Here is a 25,316-nt window from a genome sequence, read left to right as displayed (position 1 = left end):
AATTGTTTTTTCCTCTTCAAAGGCCTCCTCGGTGCCTTGCTGGCTCTCCGGCCCAGTTTGGATCTAAACAGCACCCCAGCAGAATGGACCTGCCAAAATTAGACTTCTCTGCATGACATTTCTGGTAAGGGTGCTTTTTTTTCCCCCCCACAAGTGCACTACTGTGTAAACAGATTAAGTTAAATGATTCAGTGTGGCTTTGTAAGGAAGAGGAGAACAAGAGAGTCTGGAATGTTCAGCATAAATCTCTCTCTCTCTCTCTCTCTCTCTCTCTGTGTGTGTGTGTGTGTGTGTGTGCATGCGTGTGTGTGTGTTGGGTGCATATTCCAGACAGGAAGATGCTGAATAATGCTGCTGAATTTGCTACTGTATCTTGGATTTGAGATTAACGTGGATTATGTTGCCAGGGAGGAGAACGTGATATTTGACTGGAAACATAAACATGCATACAATATATAGTTCTACTTGTTTTTGGTTCTTTTGAATATAAAATATTTATCCACCTTACTTCCTCACAATCTGCTTTTTACCATTCTTTGTTTTTTGCATATGTTTTATTTCTAATCAAATAAAGTGCAAGCTTGATCATGGTCGTGTTGCTGTTATTATGTCTGCAGAAAATATGATGGATATTCCGTGTGTGCAAGAAATCTGCAAATACCCCCTATGTCATTGCCCACTCTTAATTGCTGTGCAGTTGGTTCACTGTTACCTATACGATTATATTTCCTCTTTTCTGTCTTTCCTCTGTCCAGAAAAAGCAAATAGAGTTCCTGTGTTGATGAGGCAGTGTTTTAGGATATAGCAGTAATGCACTTTAGTGCTTGATCTTGGCAGCGGACCAAAAATGAATTAACAGATGAATATTTGGTGCATTAAAGATTCATGGCTTTTCCTTGTCATTAGTTGTGCGACTATTACAAATAGCACTACCTGAACTTTTCTATTTATGCAGAACGAGGCTTCGGTATCATGCTGCCCTTAAAAAAAAAAAATCCACAAATAGAAATGAGGTGGCAGGCAAAAAAAGGTGTAACTCCTCAGCCCGAACGTGGTGGCACTTGATAAAGCATACTGTGTAAAGCAGTGTTTGGGTGGCACTCTTCCTCGAATATAGACTCAAATGTCTTTCTGCTTTTTTCCCAGCAGACTAGCATGCACTACTACATAATATATGCAAATATGCATGTAAGCATGTATTGAGGAAAAACACTGAGGATGAAGCAACTGCACCGCAAGACTGTGCTTGCCATGTTCAGAAGGGAAATTAGAGCAGACGAACTGAGGTGATTTTCACTGGGCTGAGAATCCAGACAACAAATCGAGATACAATTAAGACAAAATCAATAAATAGGCTGAAGATGGCTTCAGCAGTTTGCCGATTATGCTAACAGAGAGCCTTCAACTGGGTGAATTCTCATCTCACGTGGTGGTAATGGCATTATGATAATGCTGCAGTCTGATAAGCAGCCCAAGATGATGTGAAATAAGGCATGAGACTTCTACATGCTCTTGCAGATATGCACTGATTTGGCTTGTTGGTTTTGTGAACGAGCAAGATTTCCAGAGTGATTATAATTCAGATCCTCACCAATCACCAATCATTCTACCTACTCCTCCTTCTCGTCCTCACTCACTCCCATCGTTTCTCTATCTGTCTTCTCATCACTCCACCGCAATCTCTCACTGCTATGTTTAGAAGTGCTTGGTGATTAACCGACGCAGACGTAGGACAGAAACAGACAGGCTGCATTCATTTTCATTGTAGATTGATACAGGAATAAGGGCTTATCGTGATGCATAATAGCTCTTTACTGTCACGCACAATGAGCAAATGTTAAAAAGGACTCCAAAATCGAGAGACGGACAAGTGGCATTTCAGACACAACATACTCAGTCCAGCCTCCCACACTTGTTTTCAGAAGGTCATGGAGTCACTACACTTCACCAGACTGTCTCCTATTAATATTTAATCAAAACAGCTTTATAAGAAAAAAAAAAAAAGAGACAGCTGCTTGGAAGATGGGAAGGGCCCTTGTAGTGTCCTCGTTTCCGTTTCGTACTCCCTGTCTAGCTCGTTTAAAGGAGTTCGCTCATAAATCCGTATGTGGATCAGAAACTACATCTGCATTTTCAGGATCCAGTAATATGTTATCACAGAGTGGCCCATATTGCATGGGGGCCCTGATCATATTGCCAGTGCCGCTGTTAATGTGTGTGTTTGGTCCTTTGCGTAAAATGAGAGGAAGAGATCATTGATCGTATCGCTCCGTGTAATAAAATTATTAGCCTGAGATGGAAAGCTGGCCAGAGGAACAATGCTGGCATAATTCAGGAAGCCTGAAAGTGATTATCTTGTGGCTAATTTTGGAAGATAAGCTCCTTTCTAATGGAACTCTTGATAAAGAACTCCAAATAGCGTAGCAAGAGTTAGATTGCTTTCGGGATTATGTTCGTCTTATATTCTCTTCCCATTTCTCTTCTCCTTTTTTTCAATTAAACCCAAAACAAAGAGGGCTGTGTGTGTAAAGGAGGGAAAGGGGCTGGAGTAATTACCAGCTTAGGCCTGCTGCTAGCGGTGAATTTCAAGTGAATTTCAAGAGCTTTAATGAGGAAAGAGGAACATTTTATGGGATTATTAGCCATTTTCATGCTGCAGAGTGAGAGACTTGTGTCGAACTACTTCCAGTTAAATTTTGCATGACAGGATGTTTGACAATCTGCAGCAGCAGGTGCAAATTCAGCTGCTCTGTGGCCTGAGAAGCGCAATAACGTCTTCAATGCAGCACTCAGTGTGCTTGATGATTCCAACTCGTAATGGATGTACCTCATTATCAGAGCTAAGGCCTTCAGTGAACATTGAACACATTTTTTTTTTTTTGCCTAGGATTCTGCTTTATCCCTGATAAATTCCTGCATGTTGGAATTTTAAGCCCTTCAAAACAAACAAGCATTCACTAACAAGTGTAGTGAAACAAATTTCTGCATCACGTGCAATGCTGGAGGCAGCATCTTATTCTGTTAATTGGTGATAGCATTAAACCTATTACTTCTGCTTGATAGCCAACCCTCAGCTTGTAGCAGTTCTAGACCTTGCAGTTACACTATGTATACATTGTCTGTTCTTCTTGTGGATTGTATTACAAAACATTTCTCTTAGACTGGTGCTGTCAGTACTTCTACATCACCTTATTGAACTTTAGCGTTTCTTTCACTCCAAACTTCAGGCTTTTATTTAAATATTACAATCGTCAAGAAAGGAGATCAAAAGGATGATGAAATTGAAAGTCAAATGGAAATACACTACCAGAAGAATACATCTTGTTTGAAAGCTGTATCTGTATTCTCAAGACATGAGTGGATTTCCTGTACAAAATTGGTGGTGTGAGAGGTAGGAGGGAAATGAATGCTTAGGGCAGGCAATTATTGATCTGGCCTGATCCTGCCTGATTAACTGCTGTTGTAAATACAGATAAAGACATCTGCTTATGTCGTAATGGATGGTGGTCTCCAGACTTGCCATTCTTAACAAGGACAGGGTTTATTACTTCAGTTAGAAAGTCTCTTACTGTATACGTCTTTGTGATTAACATAACGACTTTATGATAAACTCAAAGATTTCTGAAAGTCTAACGATTTCCCCGTTGTTAACAAACTACAGCTTTGGATTCTCACCATCTGGCAAGCTGAAACGAATGAAAAGTGCTGGCTGAAAGCGACGCACAACTTTATTAAAAGTAAATGAATTAAAGTCAATCTATTTCCCCGTTTCCCTTCCTAGCTCTGCTAACTAAGAGACGGTTAAAAAAAAAAAGTTAAGTGAGGGCCACATGAGGATACAAAAATCTGAATAACACTATCATCAGGACCATTCACTGATAAGTGGGCATTTATAATCAGTTAAGTGGGTCGTGTAAATATTTAGGCGTTGTGGGTCTGTAAAATTGACTACTGTGCACTCTTTTTATTAGTTCTCTGCAATGTGTTCAGAGCTGATAGAGACAGAGCGAGATGTTATGAATGAGGTTAATGGAAAGAAGAAAAAGATAAACTTCCCTCTGGGCCAGGAGGAGCCATTAGATCCCATTACTCTAACATTATATTCTATATCGTCTTCACATACAGTAGATTTCATTGAGACTCATAGCATTATAAACTGCTCCAGGACGGGACCAGTGCTGAGTCATATCTTTTTCAAACAGCAATTAGTCATTATTTCAGTCCCAAGAGTGTATAGCATGATATAAACCAAAGCCTGACTTCCTGCATAATTGGGCAAAAAAAATTGCGCATTATGTCAGGGGTTCTAAATAACTTATTGGTTTGTACTTTAGGTGAACTATTAAAACTGGGTTAATCATTAAAAAGTGTTCTATTATTGGTCAAAGTATTGAACTTCACCGATTCTGTTCCTTTCTATTGTTTCAAAACAAAATTAAATTACTTGCAAGTTGATAACAATAAGTAAACTATGCAAATGTATCCATAACAGACTATGAAACCGAATAATATATTTGAACATCATATCTCATCTCATCTCATTATCTCTAGCTGCTTTATCCTGTCCTACAGGGTCATAGGCAAGCTGGAGCCTATCCCAGCTGACTATGGGCAAAAGGCGGGGTACACCCTGGACAAGTCGCCAGGTCATCACAGGGCTGATACATAGACACAGACAACCATTCACACTCACATTCACACCTACGGTCAATTTAGAGTCACCAGTTAACCTAACCTGCATGTTTTTGGACTGTGGGGGAAACCGGAGCACCCGGAGGAAACCTATGCGGACACGGGGAGAACATGCAAACTCCACACAGAAAGGCCCTAGTTGGCCACGGGGCTCGAACCCGGACCTTCTTACTGTGAGGCGACAGTGCTAACCACTACACTACCATGTCACCCTACAATCACACAGATTTCCAGCAAAAACATTTACTGATGTAGATTATGCTGACAATTTAGCCCTCTCAACAGATATCATTGCCAGTGCTACCACGCTCTTACACCAATTAGAAACTGCCACCCAAGATGTTGGTCGATCTGTCAATGCCTCAAAAACAAAATACATGTGTTTCTACCAACAAGGCTCAATACAAACCCTAGCAGGTGAATTCATTGAGCACGTCAAATCTTTCTGTTACCTTGGCAGTGAAATAGCATCCAGTAAAAAAGACCTCAGTATGCGTATTGCTAAAGCCTGGACTGCCCTTAACAAAATGAATACTGTGTGGAAATCCAATCTCCCCAACCACCTAAAACGTAGCTTCTTCAGAGCAACTGTTGAATCCATATTGATGTACGGTGCCACAACCTGGACTCTAACAAAATCACTTGAGTCAAAGCTTGATGGGATAGACACACGCATGCTGCGAGCCATCTCATGGCGTGACCACCCCATCAAAGCGCAGCTATATGGAGATTTACCCCCTATATCAGAGACTCTGAGAGAGCTCAGATTGTGATTCGCTGGGCATTGCTTCAGAGCTAAACAAGAACTTGCAAGTAAATTGCTTCTTTGGACCCCCCGCCATCTTCATGTGGGTCGTCCCACAACAACATATATTGATCAACTCTGTTCAGACGCTGGGTGCCAACCAACCAATCTCCCAGCAATGATGATGGATCCTGATGGATGGCGTTGGACGGGTCAAGTTTATCCGAATTCGCTCGACCAATGATGATGATGATGATGATGATACATCATTGGTTTATGGCAGCGTGGGTTGTGGGACCAGATCTACTGGCTTAAAACTTGCATTGTATTATTTTTGGTAATGCTTCAGATGAAGGCTGTTTACGACTCTTACAATCAGTTGTCATCCCATCCACTCTGTATGGCAGTGAAACATGGAAGACAACAGCAAAGACAAAGAAGAAGTTAGATGCATTTCAACAAAGACTCCTACAGCAAATTCTGAGGATCACTTCCAGAGATCATGTGACAACTGAAGAAGTTTACAGGCGAACAAACATCAAACCACTGAGTGAAGTGATTACCGAAGAATAGAAGAATCCGGTACACAGGATGAGCGCCAGAGATCATGATCATATGGACACCAGAAGGCAGAAGAAAGTAAGGAAGGCCCAAGCAATCATGGTGGTGAACCTTCCAAAAACACATGATGTTAAGAGGAGTTGCACCGGCAAGAGTACAAGAAATGGCACAAGACTGTCGTAGATGAAGAAGGCTTTCTGCCCAATGTGTTCCCGAGTACAGGAGGATCTAATGCTAATGAATTAGATGAAATCCTAAAGGTTAGAGAAGCAGCTTTGGGACCAAAAGGTTGCCAGTTTGATTACCTGGACCAGCAAGAAGGGCTGAAGTGCCCTTGAGCTAGGAACCTAACCCCCAACTGCTCCCCAGGCTGCTCTGGGTATGTTGTATGTCACTCTGGATAAGAGCGTCTGCTAAGTACCAGTAATGTAATGAAAGCTAATATTAACATAACTAATGTTATTTACTATTAGCTCAAATCCAAAATATCAGCATTATGAAAACATGAATACTGTTAAAAAACTAACAAAATTGTTCATTGTGACTGAATTTGTTTGTTGTGATGTTTACTAAATACACTTGTATTAGCTAATGTTTATCTCATCCATGAATAAAAATAAGTCCGCATAAATTATCATAAATTAAATTACGTTTTTCTTTTTCTTTTTTTTGCAATTTTGCCAGAGAATTATATTATTAATATATTAATGAAGGCATTACTTCAAACTGGCAGTCGGGGACCCTTTTCTTTTTTTAACCCATGATTGAAATGAATATTGGTTCATGCTTACTTGATTCATTATTCTAAGACCATCAGTTAAACCTGTATGTTCTGTGATGCTTTTCTGCTCACCGTGGTTGTAAAGAGTAATTATTTGAGTTACTATAGCCTTCTTGTCAGCTCAAACCAGTCTGTCCATCCTCCTCTAGCTATTTTCTCTCACAAAACTGCCACGCACTGGATGTTGGATGGTGAAAATCACTGCAAACATGAGCTGAATCTCATTATCTGTATTTGCATGATTTTATGCATCAAGCTCCCGCCATGTGATTGGCTGATTGAATAACTGCATGAATGTGCAGGGGTACAGGTGTTCCTAATAAGGTGGTCAGTAAGTGCATACTGTACATACATACAGGATATAGAGGATATTACATGGTTGTGCAAAGATGTGAAGTTTATCTTCGAGTGGTGAATGTATCTTTCATGAGTGCGCGATGCGAACAAGTCATCACTTCATAACTTCACACCACCCTGTAATGTTCTTTATATTATATAGACACATGAACAAAAAAAAGCAAGTTAATGAAAAGAATTTTAATTTGGAACCAGTTCGCCATTTTAACAACGCACGTCAAATCAGCTTGAAAACACTGGGAGTGATGTCACTGGAGTGAAATATAAAACAATTATTATACATACAGGACACGTTTTTGATGGAATAAAAACTTTTTTTTTTTTGCGGTCCGGTTTCCATCAAATCCTGCGCTCTGACTGGCTAGCGAGAGGGTCCGTATCCTACGATACGGACCCCAGTTACGGACCTCTGGCGATTCGCTCGTTCACAACAACAACAAACATAGTAGCATTTTTTGTCAACATTTATCTTTTTTTATAAGATTTATTCATAAGATTATCAAAAATCTTATAAATTTTTGCCAGCATTTCTCAGGAGAATAGCATTAATTTTACAGCATGGATAGTCATAACGACAGTGTTCACAGCGAAAGTGAGTTTTACTACCCTGAGGAAGAAGAAATAAAAGAAAACATTTCAGGAAAAAGCTAAAAACCTGTAACTGTTGCTAACGCCGAGCAAAAACATGGCTGAATCCTGAATGACTCAATTGTGTATAAATAGGGGACTACATAGGTGGCAAAATGTAGTTTTTTTCCTGCCATGGAAGTGCACTTGTATACCGAGGATGAAGCCATTTGCATTACAGTCGTGAATGAGGATTCAAAATGGCGGCTCGGCTCGGTTTTCCCTTTCGGGTGCTCTCGTTTTTTCTGTTAGAATTTGGTAAAGAAAAAATAAAGCTTAAGGTCGGTCCGTATGGTGAAATACTGTGACCTCGGCCTTGAATACTGACCTCGGCCCAGAGGGCCTCGCTCAGTACTTTCAAGACCTCGGTCACGGTATTTCACGATACGGACCTCCCAGCTGGTAAATAACATATATGCATTCTATTCCCTTGTAGTGGGTTTCATTCACTTGGTTTGATAGCAGGCAATATTGTTAGCGTATCGCTTATCCTATGTATATTATGTTACTCTACCCAATGGAGAATGAGCATTGAATATGGTTTACGATATTGCATGGTTGTCAAGACAACATGACATCACACGTCAGAGATGTAAAACTTCCGTGCTAGTGAGCGACTGTGATAATTTGTAAACAAACATGGCTGCCAGGTTTGCTTTGTTAAATACAGAAGAGTTTGAGAGAATTTTGAAAGAGAAAGATGTGTTGAACACCTGAAGGGAATGTGTATTTATAATAATAATAATAATAGGGTGGTGTAGTGGTTAGCGCTGTCGCCTCACAGCAAGAAAGTCCGAGCTCGAGCCCCGTGGCCGGCGAGGGCCTTTCTGTGTGGAGTTTGCATGTTCTCCCCATGTCCGCGTGGGTTTCCTCCGGGTGCTCCGGTTTCCCCCACAGTCCAAAGACATGCAGGTTAGGTTAACTGGTGGCTCTAAATTGACCGTAGGTGTGAATGTGAGTGTGAATGGTTGTCTGTGTCTGTGTGTCAGCCCTGTGATGACCTGGCGAGTTGTCCAGGGTGTACCTCGCCTTTCACCCGTAGTCAGCTGGGATAGGCTCCAGCTTGCCTGCGACCCTGTAGAAGGATAAAGCGGCTAGAGATAATGAGATGAGAGAATAAAAGAGAAAAAAAAAAGCTGGTTTTTTTCATGGTATATCAGATATATTCTATTCAGCCAGCATGATATTGAACTTGTCTTTGACTTGTGCTAGCTGAATGGAATATATCTGATATACCACTCAACGCCAGCTAATATTATTTAAATATGTCACTCAGATCAGCAATGCATTTTGCATATGAAAAATATGAGTTTTCCAACATGAAAAGATAAATTTCATATCTTCAAGCCAACGTGTGATTTTATTTTTATTATATAGATGCATTCACAAACAAAAAGTACCAAAATTTATCAAAACAATTAATTGATTTCCTCATGAGTGACATATAGGGATTTATGTCACGGTTGTAGTTCTCCGTGTCCTGGATGTAGCTTGCATGAAAAATACGAGTGGTGCATTTCCCCATAAAACACTCGTGTCTATGTAATATATACTATTAATCTGCCTGAGAATGGTGCCTTTACTGCGAACACAGCATAGTGTGACCAATAATATAGTGCCTCACACTGACCCACTTTACTTATACAGTAATTGGATGCATAGCAGTATGGCCATCATTTTTTTTTTATGTCGTCTGAAGTTGTCATATTTCTTTTACCAGTCTTACTGGTATATGTACACGGGCCACATTTCTCCATTCCTTATTTGTCTTTCTTGGTCCAGTAGGGCATCATAGACAAGGTCATAAAACCCGGCAGCATAACTGAGGAGGCTAGAGAAATGGACCACTGTGATATTTTTCTCCTTCCCAAGGTTATCTCTAGGAAAAATGGTGAGTGAGTGAGTGAGTGAGTGAGTGAGTGAGTGAGTGAGTGAGTGAGTGAGTGAGTGAGTGAGAGAGAGACAGGCTTTCGGTTTGGATTACATCTGTACACCAGGGGTCCAGACCAGATCGGTCCTTAGCAATGTAACATAAAAAGATAAAAATCAATGTCATAGCTTGTACATGCCCAGTAACAATGAAGACTGTGTTGTTTGTCGGGTTTATTTGTTCATGATACAGAGCATACACGAGAAATGATTTAAAGTTAAATGATCATACTTCAGTAGCTTTGTAAGCTTAACACATTACTCATTTCCACTCGTAGGATGTGGAAGCTCTCTGCCTTAAATGGATAAATAAAGCAGTTCCGCTGTATTGGAGATGGAATTGATTTCTTCGTCTGGGTTGACTGATGGCCGTGAATTTGACGAATAGAGAGGAAGAGGACATGTCTCTAAAGATGCATACTTATGAACTTCCTGACTTCGTGAGTGTTGCGAAGATGCAGTAATCTGAAAGAAATCTATTTCTCCATTAACCAGGAAAGAGCACAAGAGCAGATGGACACCTTGTGAGAGAGAGAGAGAACCTCTCTGCCTCTCTGTGTCTCTCTCTTGCAATCAACAGATAATTGAAGTGTGAGCTTGCAAAGTCTCACACAATGACATCACACAAATGAGCCCCTGTCAATGTGGTTGGTCAGTTTTGATTGACCTCGACAGGTCATGCAGCTTTTGACACGCATGATTATGCTAGTTGTGTGCATCCAAATGAGCGCGAGGGCTTTAATTGCTATACCTCTTCAGATGGCATTTTTTCCTTGCGCTAAAGACGGCGTCACGTTTCAGAAATATAGGGCATTCCGTCTGAGAATACAGAACAGTGGAGGTTTTCTCTCACAGGGATTCTGTGTTAAAATAAACCTCTGATCGCCACTGATGGCCCTTTTCTTGCCTGTAGCTACTGTGCAGACCTGAGTGGTTATTGCCTAATATTGAAGATGGAAATACAGCAGAAAAGGAATTCTATATCTGACTAAAGTTATAGTTCACACCCAAGCAGAACAAACGCAAAGCTGTTAAACTGATGTTAAGCTATGTCATAATGCTTCACACAGACACGCTAAAGAAAAAAGCAGTTTTTTAAAAATCAATTATGCATTTTCCTTTTGAAAGTGTAATAAAATATCTCTGGATGTTCTGCTTCACAATGTTCTCTCTCTTTAGGTCACAGTACCATGTAACACTTAAAAATAGGGTTTTATCATTGCACATGAAAGGCTCGGGTTGCTTTTGAGATGTGCATGAATGCTTGAAGCCTTAGTACCGGAGCTGCCACAATTTATACAGCCTCAGCTCTGATTTTTTTTGTGTCAAAGCATAGTAAATTAGTTTATTGTAGCATTTAATGGTTGTCCTTCAAAAGCCTGGCATCTGACCTGATTAATTATTTGGTTTTCCACCAAGACCCAGATGGACACAATAACGTAGCAACACAGTGCTGTGTTATTGTAGAATTCTCAATTCTGATTGGTCAGACGGGGTGTTCATTTATTTTCTATAACAGCACAGTTCTGACAATAGTGCTCGTTCTAATACGTAATCATTTCTATAGTAACGGTTTACTTAGGGCCCTATATGCTTGCTAGATACACCAAGAAACATAATGAGACCATCAATGACAGCGTAGCTCACTCTGACCCTGTCTAGTCCAGAAGGAACGATCTAAAGTGAGCCACCTTGCGCAATAAATGTTGCAAGCGATAGGCACTATATACAAGCTATATATAGAAGCTACTGTATATACACCCTAGGAATACCGACCTGTTTGCCAGAAAGAATCCAAAATGGTGAGGAATTGACCGAGAAGTGATTTTTTGTTGAACTGCTCATTAAGGCTTAATTAGTCCATAACTTCATTAATAATTGTAATTAAGCAAATCTGGGTAGAAGTTATATGCACCCTCAGTACCCCTACCTTCCTGCCAGAAAGAATCAAAATCGGTGAAGAATTGAGGGAGAAGAAGCAATTTGTGTGGAAACTGCTCGTTAGGGCTTAATTACTCCATATCTTCATTATTAATTGCAATTATGCAAATTTGGGTAGAAGTTATATGCACCCCAGGCAGACCTACGTTCCTGCCAAGAAGTATAAAAATTGCTGAAGAATTGAGAGAGAAGAAGTGATTTTCGTGAAATGTAGATGACGCTGGACAGACAACAGATGGATGACAGACAACACATGATGGCATACGCTCATCGTCTGTCGACCGGATGAGCTAATAATAATAATAATAATAATAATAATTTGAAAAAAATTTTAACTAAAAAGAAATGCATATCATCATTGACATTGTGATTCTGGCAGCACGGTGGTGTAGTGGTTAGCGCTGTCACCTCACAGCAAGAAGGTCCGGGTTTGAGCCCCGTGGCCGGTGAGGGCCTTTCTGTGCGGAGTTTGCATGTTCTCCCTGTGTCCACGTGGGTTTCCTCCGGGTGCTCCAGTTTCCCCCACAGTCCAAAGACATGCAGGTTAGGTTAACTGGTGACTCTAAATTGACCGTAGGTGTGAATGTGAGTGTGAATGGTTGTCTGTGTCTATGTGTCAGCCCTGTGATGACCTGGCGACTTGTCCAGGGTGTACCCCGCCTTTCGCCCGTAGTCAGCTGGGATAGGCTCCAGCTTGCCTGCGACCCTGTAGAAGGATAAAGCGGCTAGAAATAATGAGATGAGATGAGATGAGACATTGTGATTCTGTCAGGAAGGGTTTATTTAACATTTATGGAAATTTGTGTGAGGCAGTACACACATCGGCAGGTTATTAAAGATGGCAGATAGCAAACAAATCCAAAAACACGTTGTTGTCAAAGACAGCCAATAGGTCATAAGATTCACAAACAGGATTTCAAAGGCAAACTCATAAAACCCATGAACACAAATCAAAAGCTTGCTATATCAAATTAATTACAGCACTGAGCAAACACTTCACAACAAATGAGAGTTTTCTGTGGGCTTATAGAGTGTTGAGTGGTGATTGAGTCCAGGTCTCTACAATCAGTAATCAGGAGAATGTGACGCGACAATGAGTGAGATTGCTGGGTTTTGTAGTTTTTGGAAAGCCATACTTGTAGTCCATGATGTGTTCTGAGAATTGGAGTTTGTAGACAACTGGGTTGTCTACAATCTACCGATCGTCGACCTAAGATTGTCCTGTATGGTGAGTTACAAAATAGAAGCTACCCCCCTGGTAATCTCAAGAAACGCTACCACGATCATCTGAAGTCTGCGCTCAAGAAATGCAGTATCCCAGTTTGTGATGCAGAAGAACTTGATAAAGACAGACGTCTCTGGATGTGGAAAGTGGAAGAAGTGGTGTAATATTTTGAAGAGGAAAGAACAAGATTGCATGAGGAGCGACGTGCCGCAAGACATCTGCAGCAAGACCAAGATCAGCACATCCCCATCACTTTTGTTTGTGATCAATGTGGCAAAACGTGTATGGTGAGAATTGGCCTCCTCAGCCACCAATGTTCTCATGAACGGCGGGAAGAACGGTCCGGAAGAAACTGATTGATGGAGTGGAAACATCTTCTTCTACTTAGAAGGATGACTATAAGGAGTTTGTAACTCCATGACAGTTTGTAACACTCTGTAAACTTCCTGACAGTGGATTTTGTGCTTCAAGTTTCTTGGAAACATAACAAACTGTTTTTTTGTGTCAGCCCTGTGATGACCTGGCGACTTGTCCAGGGTGTACCCCACCTTTCGCCCGTAGTCAGCTGGGATAGGCTCCAGCTTGCCTGCAACCCTGTAGAACAGGATAAAGTGGCTAGAGATAATGAGATGAGATGAGATGAGATTTCAAGAGAAAGGAGAAAGAGAGGCTGGTGAGAAAATGACTGTTTACAGCTGCTATACTGTAGTTCATGATGATGACATGAACTTATTTCATGGACGTTCAACAACTTTAAATGTAGCTATAAACTGTGCGAATTATGACATCCTGTTCAGTAGTAAATTAAAAATTGAAATAGTTAGCATGGCACTGTGGTCTAAAAGGAATAAAACACTAGCTGATTATTTAAACAGCATGCCTTGCCATTTTATTCCTCACGCTGTGCATATGGAGTCCGAAAGTGTGATATGTTAAAAGACCATGACTATGTTTGTACTCCATGTTCTAAGCAATTTTTTTTCTGGGTCTGTAATCATTTACAAGAATACCAGTGAGCTACACCCCCTCCCTCCCTCAGTCATGGATATGTTAATACTCATATTTAATTTTATCAAATACAGAGGGGTAAATGGACGAAGTCATTCAGACTTAAGCAGTACATTTTCATACAAAGGAATTCTTTTTTGAAAGTGTGTTGTAAAATAAAGTGATATTTCAAACACAGATAACTTTGATACTTAGAATTATTGAGTCCTCCATATTGGGAGCTTTTTGGTGATTTAAAAGCTCTGTTTTGCCCCGAAACAGAGTGAAGCGGTGTTTAATAATCTTCATGCATAATTCATGATTACCAGATTACACTTTGATTTGTATCTTAACAGAATGAGTGTGTTCCTGAGCAATGATTTAATCTTTTAATTGGATAATAAATCCATTGGCTTGAGTAATGGACTTTCTCTTGCCATCAGTTGACCATGAAGGCAAAATCATCATGAATGCACTTTATTTGCTTTATATTTTCACTGTTTCTTATTAAAAACTGTTTCTTATGACATTTTTAATATACTGGTTTAGACAGGTTAGAATTTATATATTGTTCACTTCAGAAAGATTAATTGCTGTATGTCTGTGGGAGAAAGACAGAGATGGGTTTAAATTCAGTCAGCATTTCTATTATTTATTGTTTTGCCTCGTAGCAACTTCTAAATTAGGAGCCAAGCAGTACAAGGACAATTTTTAGCTCATCTGGCCGAGAGGCGATGAGCTTATACCATCATGTGTTGTCAATTCGTCCATCTGGCGTCGTTCACATTTCACGAAAATCGCTTCTTCTCTCTCGATTCTTCACCGATTTTTATTCTTCTTGGCAGGAACATACAGTGGTGCTTGAAAGTTTGTGAACCCTTTAGAATTTTCCATATTTCTGCATAAATATGACCTAAAACATCATCAGATTTTCACACAAGTCCTAAAAGTAGATAAAGAGAACCCAGTTAAACAAATGAGACAAAAAATATTATACTTGGTCATTTATTTATTGAGGAAAATGATCCAATATTACATATCTGTGAGTGGCAAAAGTATGTGAACCTCTAGGATTAGCAGTTAATATGAAGGTGAAATTAGAGTCAGGTGTTTTAAATCAGTGGGATGACAATCAGGTGTGAGTGGGCACCCTGTTTTATTTAAAGAACAGGGATCTATCAAAGTCTGATCTTCACAACACATGTTTGTGGAAGTGTATCATGGCACAAACAAAGGAGATTTCTGAGGACCTCAGAAAAAGCGTTGTTGATGCTCATCAGGCTGGAAAAGGTTACAAAACCATCTCTAAAGAGTTTGGACTCCACCAATCCACAGTCAGACAGATTGTGTACAAATGGAGGAAATTCAAGACCATTGTTACCCTCCCCAGGAGTGGTCGACCAACAAAGATCACTCCAAGAGCAAGGCGTGTAATAGTCAGCGAGGTCACAAAGGACCCCAGGGTAACTTCTAAGCAACTAAAGGCCTCTCTCACATTGGCTAATGTTAATGTTCATGAGTCCACTGTCAGGAGAGCACTGAACAACAATGGTGTGCATGGCAGGGTTGCAAGGAGAAAGCCACTGCTCTCCAAAAAGAACATTGCTGCTCGTCTGCAGTTTGCTAAAGATCACATGGACAAGCCAGAAGGCTATTGGAAAAATGTTTTGTGGACGGATGAGACCAAAATAGAACTTTTTGGTTTAAATGAGAAGCGTTTTGTTTGGAGAAAGGAAAACACTGCATTCCAGCATAAGAACCTTATCCCATCCGTGAAACGTGGTGGTGGTAGTATCATGGTTTGGGCCTGTTTTGCTGCATCTGGGCCAGGACGGCTTACCATCATTGAAGGAACAATGAACTCTGAATTATACCAGCAAATTCTAAAGGAAAATATCAGGACATCTGTCCATGAACTGAATCTCAAGAGAAGGTGGGTCATGCAGCAAGACAACGACCCTAAGCATACAAGTTGTTCTACCAAAGAATGGTTAAAGAAGAATAAAGCTAATGTTTTGGAATGGCCAAGTCAAAGTTCTGACCTTAATCCAATCGAAATGTTGTGGAAGGACCTGAAGTCAGCAGTTCATGTGAGGAAACCCACCAACATCCCAGAGTTGAAGCTGTTCTGTATGGAGGAATGGGCTAAAATTCCTCCAAGCCGGTGTGCAGGACTGATCAACAGTTACCAGAAACGTTTAGTTGCAGTAATTGCTGCACAAGGGGGTCACACCAGATACTGAAAGCAAAGGTTCACATACTTTTGCCACTCACAGATATGTAATATTGGATCATTTTCCTCAATAAATAAATGACCAAGTATACTATTTTTGTCTCATTTGTTTAACTGGGTTCTCTTTATCTACTTTTAGGACTTGTGTGAAAATCTGATGACGTTTTAGGTCATATTTATGCAGAAATCTAGAAAATTCTAAAGGGTCCACAAACTTTCAAGCACCACTGTAGGTCTGCCTGGGGTGCACATGGCTTCTACCCAGATTTGCATAATTGCAATTAATAATGAAGATATGGAGTAATTAAGCCCTAACGAGCAGTTTCCACACAAATCACTTCTTCTCCCTCAATTCTTCACCGATTTTGATTCTTTCTGGCATGAAGGTAGGGGTACCGAGGGTGTATATAACTTCTACCCAGATTTGCTTAATTACAATTATTAATGAAGTTATGGACTAATTAAGCCTTAATGAGTAGTTCAACAAAAATCGCTTCTCCTCGGTCAATTCCTCGTTGTTTTGGATTCTTTCTGGCAAACAGGTCGGTATTCCTAGGCTGTGTATACAGTAGCTTCTATATATAGCTTGTATATAGTGCTTATCGCTTGCAACATTTCTTGCGCAAGGTGGCTCACTTTAGAGCCTTACTTCTGGACTAGACGGGGCCGGAGTGAGCTATGCCATCATTGACGGTCTCGTTGTTTTGCCTCTTAGCAACTTTTAATTAGGAGCCAAGCAGTACAAGGACTTTTTTTTTTACAATTAGCTTCCTATGAGAGGTAAATCAAGTATACATTTCAGTGCTTATTTTCAGCAGGGATTATGTGAAACCATAACAATAACCTAAAGCAGAAACCTTGATTAGGGACATTCCAATTAGGGAATTTTGCCAATGCATGAAAAAGACATTACCCACTGTAATTGACAGCGATTTTCTGATATCTCTATGTGCATGAATTAATTCTAGTGAACTAAATCCATCTTGGAATTTCCACAGAAGTCAAAACGTTTTTGCCTTATGAAAACTCTTTAGCTGCTTCAGATATGTATCTACAATTAAAGTTAGAAAGCGAGAGTGAGAGAGAGAGAGAGAGAGAGAGAGGGGATTAGAGTTATTTAGGCTGTAGATCACAATATCAATCATTGTAACAGGTTAATCAAAAACATCCTTGCCACTTTTGTGGCACCTGGGACAGGATGTTCTGAGCTGGATTACATCAGCAGTAAATACAGGATGATTAAAACACCATGTTTATGGTGGGTCTGTTTACGTCGTGACCTTCACCCCCACTACTCAGCAACCCTCCCAACTCCCCCGCTATGGCTGCTAAGGCTGCTATTTTAGTCATTTAATCGATGCTGCAATTCATGCACACTGACCAAGCCAGTCCCTGCAGGATGGCGAGATGCATGCCGATCACACTCAGCAGATATATGACTCGTCAGATTCTGTGGGCTACAGCAGCTCTTTGAACTTAACTAAGGAACACTAATGAACAGTAGATGCTTTCGGAGCTACTTACTCAATTTCACACTGATGCTGGAACAGTTCCCACTGCGCTCAAACACACCTGGAAACATTTGCAGACGGCGCCATCGTTAGTGTCTCTGCAGCGATGCTGCAATAAACAGATGGCTGCATGGAGGCTTTTTGCTTTTTCTTCATTCTCACAGCTCATCTAAATCGTTCAGCTCTGCTGATTAGCATTATGCAGCAGCTCTTTCAGGTTTCTATCAGCTTCCAATGAAATCACAACATGTAACATTTCTTGGAGCAATTACAGTGACGATAACAAGTGTCACAGTGGTATTTTAGTGTGCATATTATAATTTCGGTCATTTCCAAAAGCCTGTGGTTTGAGTGTCATAACTTCATTCTTTAAAACCACATAGCTAATTAAATGAATAGAAGCTTTGACATGAGTTGATATGAATTCAAATGTCTGTCTGTCATTGTGGTGTTGTGTTTTTTCAGTGTGTATTTAAACCCAAAAGCTTGCGTCAGCCTTCCACATGCTGGTCGATAGCTTTGCCATATTGCTGATTGCTGCAGTGGGTGGGTACGGGCTCACTTTTAATTTGAGGTTAACTTTTACTGAGACATTTGCCCACACACAGACCAATCGAGACGAACCTTCGCAACTTTATGTCCGCCTCATTATAGATGATCGTGCCTGTGGGAGTGGATTTGTGTAACTGGTGGTTAGTCATTTGAGTAAGAGCATGCATTATGTATGCATTAATCAATTAGTTTAGGCTGTGTGAGAACATTTCATAACAGAGGCGTGGAGACTAGATTGGATCTTCAGATTGGTGTTTATTAAGTGTTCACATATGATCAAGGCAGCATTATAATCAGTCATCAGTCTGTCGGTCTATGCGTAGTATATAAGGGTTCTGTTGTGTGCAGTAAGCATTTTGCATGTGCAGATCATGTCTTTAATGATGGAAATGGAGAGTGATTGTGGAAAGATGCGTTCTAATTTGCAGAAGACAGCCCGCCAATCCCTCATCTCCTCCCCAACCCCAACTGAAGACGCTGGGGTTGGAGTTGTTTTATAGTAGGGAGGTGGTGGGTGTGGAGTACAGAAAGAGAGAGATGGGAATGATACTGGTGCTTTAACCAAATGACCACTGATATAGAAAACATTCAGTCAATCAAAGGAGCCTAAAAGGAAAGCATTTATACCACAGTGCTGTTGAGTTCTTGAACCTGATTGGCCAGGGTTGATTATTTTTCTATAACAGGAGCTCTGATTGTAAGGCAACTCACAGGTTTAAATGTTATTTTTTCAGTAGCAGGTCAGTAACTTTTGTGGGTGTTTGTTTTTAATGATCTGTTAATAGATTACCCTACAAATAATTGAAATGAAAGGATAAAAAAAAAGTTATTTAACATGTTATTTACAACCCCAATTCCAAAAAAAGTTGGGACAAAGAACAAATTGTAAATAAAAATGGAATGCAATAATTTACAAATCTCAAAAACTGATATTGTATTCACAATAGAACATAGACAACATATCAAATGTCGAAAGTGAGACATTTTGAAATTTCATGCCAAATATTGGCTCATTTGAAATTTCATGACAGCAACACATCTCAAAAAAGTTGGGACAGGGGCAATAAGAGGCTGGAAAAGTTAAAGGTACCAAAAAGAAACAGCTGGAGGACCAAATTGCAACTCATTAGGTCAATTGGCAATAGGTCATTAACATGACTGGGTATAAAAAGAGCATCTTGGAGTGGCAGCGGCTCTCAGAAGTAAAGATGGGAAGAGGATCACCAATCCCCCTAATTCTGCGCCGACAAATAGTGGAGCAATATCAGAAAGGAGTTTGACAGTGTAAAATTGCAAAGAGTTTGAACATATCATCATCTACAGTGCATAAGATCATCAAAAGATTCAGAGAATCTGGAAGAATCTCTGTGCGTAAGGGTCAAGGCTGGAAAACCATACTGGGTGCCCGTGATCTTCAGGCCCTTAGACGGCACTGCATCACATACAGGCATGCTTCTGTATTGGAAATCACAAAATGGGCTCAGGAATATTTCCAGAGAACATTATCTGTGAACACAATTCACCGTGCCATCCGCCGTTGCCAGCTAAAACTCTATAGTTTAAAGAAGAAGCCGTATCTAAACATGATCCAGAAGCGCAGACATCTTCTCTGGGCCAAGGCTCATTTAAAATGGACTGTGGCAAAGTGGAAAACTGTTCTGTGGTCAGACGAATCAAAATTTGAAGTTCTTTATGGAAATCAGGGACACCGTGTCATTCGGACTAAAGAGGAGAAGGACGACCCAAGTTGTTATCAGCGCTCAGTTCAGAAGCCTGCATCTCTGATGGTATGGGGTTGCATTAGTGCATGTGGCATGGGCAGCTTACACATCTGGAAAGACACCATCAATGCTGAAAGGTATATCCAGGTTCTAGAGCAACATATGCTCCCATCCAAACGATGTCTCTTTCAGGGAAGACCTTGCATTTTCCAACATGACAATGCCAAACCACATACTGCATCAATTACAGCATCATGGCTGCGTAGAAGAAGGGTCCGGGTACTGATCTGGCCAGCCTGCAGTCCAGATCTTTCACCCATAGAAAACATTTGGCGCATCATAAAACGGAAGATACGACAAAAAAGACCTAAGACAGTTGAGCAACTAGAATCCTACATTAGACAAGAATGGGTTAACATTCCTATCCCTAAACTTGAGCAACTTGTCTCCTCAGTCCCCAGACGTTTACAGACTGTTGTAAAGAGAAAAGGGGATGTCTCACAGTGGTAAACATGGCCTTGTCCCAACTTTTTTGAGATGTGGTGTTGTTATGAAATTTAAAATCACCTAATTTTTCTCTTTAAATGATACATTTTCTCAGTTTAAACATTTGATATGTCATCTATGTTCTATTCTGAATAAAATATGGAATTTTGAAACTTCCACATCATTGCATCCCGTTTTTATTTATAATTTGTACTTTGTCCCAACTTTTTTGGAATCGGGGTTGTAATAAGAAGGCTCTCTAATCATTAATATTTTTATGGGGACATTCATTTAATATTTATGAATGAAGTCTCCAGTGTCAGCACTTTGTAATAGTCAGAGGTGAAGTTTTCCCCCATGTGAAAATTTTCAGGATGGAAGACTTCACGCTTTGCGGGCTATCAGTACCACATTTCTTTTTTCTTCTTCTTTTTTTGTCTTAACTTCAAACAAAAGTGAGGGAATAACCGTTTTTATATCCTTCATAAAAAAATTCCCATGCTGGGATTGGCCAAGGATGGCTCACTTGACATAAAAATAGGTCCAACATTGGTTAAGCAATGTATCTTGTGACGTTAAAAAAATGGATATGGTGTGAGTCAGTCATGGTATATCTTGGATATACCATGAACTAACGTCACAATTTCAAGCTATACGGCTGACTCGGGTCACAGCTGTGGCTCCGTGAGCATTTCCATGTGTGTAGATCTTCGTATCATGATCATACCTAGCGAGGCAGACGATAACCTAGTACATTGCACATGCGCAGGTCGAAGCTGCTCTGACATAAACAACAAACATGGCTGCCTCCACGGAGTTTATTCAAGCTTAGCGCTTTTAGTTTGGAATTTTTTGATGAGGGATCTAAATCTAACATACCATGCACTGAGAGGCACCAGGAATTATGGATTCTCTTTGGTGACTGGCATAGTACTATTCTTTTCAGGGCTGCGCCACTCACAAAATAGTACTATACCAGTCACCTCAGAGAACCCATAATTTCAACCGGAGCCTCTCAGCGCATGGGATATTTGATTAATAGCTGCTATTAAATAAGTAATAATAAAAACTAACTTGCTTCATGGAGGTTCTTCAGCTTTAAAAATAACTAAAAAAGGATATAAAAGTAAGATGTGTCATTCTTTAATGAGTAAAAATAATCCACTTCAGGGTGGAAATAAATCACATCACCCTGTCATTCATTATTTTAGTATAATAGCATATCGTGTCATGTTTCATAAGTTTATTTATGACATGCCAGGCTTAATTTTTTTTCCCAATTTGAATTTAATATGCATTTTTGTGGTCCAAAACACACACGCGCACACACACACCAATAATAATTAAGAATAAAAGAAAACATGTTTGCTATAGTTTGTGCTATGGTTTGTGCTAAAGTGATATGGTTTAATTACTTTTATTTGTGTGTATTTAGTGTGTGAGATCACCATTTTATAAATAGCTTTACCCAAGCTGCAAATTTAGGTTTTAGCAGTAGCAAAGCAGGGCTTTCAGACAGCTGAGGCACGACAATGTCAATACTATAGACCACATCTATAAATACAGCGCAGGCAATGTCTTTATCCTTTAGACTGCAGATTTAGATTTAAAATGTTGAAATGATAAGCATTACACAAATCACATTAGCTTAAATTAGTCACCGATATGCCTCTTCACTTCACATGCAGTAAGTTGGAGGTACGCATCTTTGTTGATTTAAATATTAAAATCCCGTCAGCAGCACTGAAACACGATCTTTATTTTATGAAACCACAGAGCTGAAGAGGATTGTGTGATCAATTTTGGGAAGTAGGGCTTGAAGGCTTTTGCAAGTTAAAACACCCTCGAGTCAAAGTCACACAGGATTTAATAACTCCTGACTTGCAATATTTCTCCATACTCTACTGTCATTTTCAGTGGCTTTTATCAGTGTTGCACTCAAGAATATTTTATATTTAAAAACTGGTTAACAGTGTTCTCTCGAGATTTCTGGAGGCTGTTCACCGTGATACATCATTCTGAAATATAATTATTATAATGTATAATCGTTAAATAGTTTGACAAATTTTTTTTCTGCTTGACTTGTATTTAGCTACTGATGGAAAAAAAAAACTGGCTGCATGCTATAATTCTCTGAACAAAATAAACAGTCACAAGAGCAGAAAACTAAACTGATAATGCTCATTATTTTTTGTTCTTAATTCCCATAGTATCGTTAATTAAAAGACTTCTGTGGTGTTTATACAGACGTGTGTAAGAAGAGTCGAGAATCAGCATGATCATTTGACTGCATCTTTTTTTTTAGAAGAATGTTGCAGTTTGCTTTTGGTTGACCTTTCATGCTCTGTCTTTTCGTATGTTAAAGTATGGCAGCAGAAAACATCTGTAAGTTCATTCCTTCAATGAATGTGACAAAGTACCTCTGGTTTGTGTTTCAGCAGGTAACCAGCAGAATGGTGGCTGGCGTAGTGAGTGGGCACAGGTACCTGGTGGCATGCTGGCAGCCCATTCTTATCCTGATGCTGGGCACTGTGCTGTCGGGTTCCACCACAGGATGCCCGTCCCGCTGTGAGTGCAGTGCCCAGGAGCGCTCTGTTCTGTGCCACCGCAGGAAGCTGGTTGCCCTTCCGGAGGGAATCCCTATTGAGACGCGACTGTTGGACCTGAGTAAAAACCGCCTGAAAGCCATCAACCCAGAGGAGTTCATCAGCTATCCCCACCTGGAGGACCTGCAGCTTAATGAGAATGTCATCTCAATCATCGAGCCAGGTGCATTCAGTAATCTCTTTGGATTACGGACGTTAGGACTGCGCAACAACAAACTGAAGCTCATTCCACTGGGTGTATTTACTGGTTTGAGTAACCTCACCAGACTGGATATAAGTGAGAATAAAATAGTTATCTTGTTGGATTACATGTTTCAGGACCTTTACAATCTAAAAGAACTGGAAGTGGGAGATAGTGAGCTGGTCTTCATCTCTCATAGAGCCTTTCACGGACTCAATAGTTTAGAGCAGCTCACCATGGAGAGGTGCAATATGACCTCAGTGCCCACAGAGGCCTTCAGCCATCTCCATACCCTGATGGTACTCAAGTTGTGGCATTTTAATGTCAACCTCATTAGGGATTTTTCCTTCAGGAGACTCTATCGACTGAAAGTGTTAGAGATAACACATTGGCCCTTTCTCGAAGCCTTGACCGATAAGTCCCTCCATGGACTCAACATTACCACACTAAGTGTCACACACTGCAACCTCACTGCCATCCCATATGTGGCCATCCAGCACCTTGTGTACCTTCGCTCCCTCAATTTTTCGTTCAATCCCATAGAGAGTGTGGAGGGTAACAAATTGCACAACTTAATGAGGCTGCAGGTATTTGACTTAGTAGGGGGTCATTTGGTCACTATTGAGCCTTACTCTTTCAGAGGACTGAATTACCTTAAGGTTCTCAACATTTCCAGCAATAGCTTGAGCACTTTAGAAGAGTCTGCCTTTCATTCAGTTGGTAATCTTGAGACCTTGGCCCTATATGACAACCCCCTGGCATGTGACTGCCGCTTGTTATGGGTTTTCCGTCGCCGCTGGAGGCTCAATTTCAACAAGCAGCAGCCATCATGCACTTCCCCTGAATTTGTGCAAGGGAAAGAGTTTAAAGATTTCCCAGATATTCTCCCTTCTAATTATTTCACTTGCCAGAAATCTAAGCTCCGGGACCATAAACCCCTTCAGAGATTTGTGGATGAAGGGACCACAGTTCATTTTGCATGCCAAGCAGATGGGGACCCAACCCCTGTGATCATGTGGCAGTCTCCTCGGAAGCAGTTCATCACCACCAAAAGTATTGGACGTCTGTTAGTGTCTCTGGATGGCACCCTGGAAATACGATACGCCCAAATACAAGACAATGGCACATATACATGTATTGCAACCAATGCAGGGGGTAATGACACCAAGCTTGCTCATCTACATGTTCATAGTTATTCACCCAACTGGCCCCATCAGCCTAATAAGACATTTGCTTTCATATCCAACCAGCCCAATGATAGTGGTGCCAATGACACTGATAGATCAGTCCCATTTCCATTTGATATGAAGACTCTTATCATTGCTACAACTATGGGATTTATTTCTTTCCTTGGAGTGGTTTTGTTTTGTCTTGTACTCCTCTTTCTTTGGAGTCGGGGGAAAGGTAACGCCAAGCCAAACATCGAAATTGAGTATGTGCCACGTAGAGTAGAGGGGCAGACCAGTCCAACCGAGGAAACCCATAAGATCAGAATGAAAATGATGTAAAAGTCAAATCTTCAGTTCATGTGAACAAAACCCCTGGCAAGAGATTTACCTTGAGTTGCAACAGAAAACTTGTCTTTGTTTCCTTCGTGGAATTGATGAAAGAAACAATAGCTAAACTAAAGTCTTTTTCCAAATACACAGCTCAGACCTACGGGGATTGTTCCTTCAAAGTCAGAAAGAATTTCAAGGGACCTAAAGTTCTGCTTTTATTTTGGTAACAGATGAACATGAGTCTGCCTGACTCGATTTAAAAGCCAGAAAACAGAGGGCCAGTTTTAATCCATACTTGTCTTTGTCTCTGCCTTTTGTCCTTTTTTTGTACATAATTCTTTCTATGTAAATGGGAATATAGTAATTAAAAAAGGATTGCAGAATCATATTCATGGGTTAAGCATACTGGAATTCTTGTGGTGTATTTACATGGTTAGGACACATTGTAAATTGTACACGTGTCTGATTAAATTCCTGTAAATGTCCATTGCCAGGTTTTTTTTATAAGGCATATACTTTTTTATTTACAGTTAATTAATGATTATTCTTGACAATCATCCATATTATAACTGTCAAGTGTTAATCCTGAAATATGCCATTCTTTGAATGAATGGAATAAATTTAATTTTGATGCCAGACATAAGCCTAGTATCTCGAAGCCAAATGTAGCTTTGAACTTAAA

The 25,316-nt window shown here is 40.2% G+C and overlaps 1 protein-coding gene across 1 annotated transcript; it reads left to right on the top strand.

Moving 5' to 3' along the window:
- lingo1b (leucine rich repeat and Ig domain containing 1b) lies at positions 1-24,668 on the top strand. The gene is made up of 2 exons (XM_060911066.1): positions 1-124; positions 22,787-24,668. The coding sequence occupies exons 1-2, from the start codon at positions 113-115 to the stop codon at positions 24,641-24,643; spliced, it is 1,869 nt and encodes a 622-aa protein (XP_060767049.1). The 5' UTR covers positions 1-112; the 3' UTR covers positions 24,644-24,668.
- The last annotated feature ends 648 nt before the right edge of the window (positions 24,669-25,316 follow it).

The sequence above is a fragment of the Neoarius graeffei genome, chromosome 27 (genome assembly GCF_027579695.1).
Source record: "Neoarius graeffei isolate fNeoGra1 chromosome 27, fNeoGra1.pri, whole genome shotgun sequence".
Taxonomy (NCBI): domain Eukaryota; kingdom Metazoa; phylum Chordata; class Actinopteri; order Siluriformes; family Ariidae; genus Neoarius; species Neoarius graeffei.
This window is presented reverse-complemented; position numbering and strand designations above follow the sequence as displayed.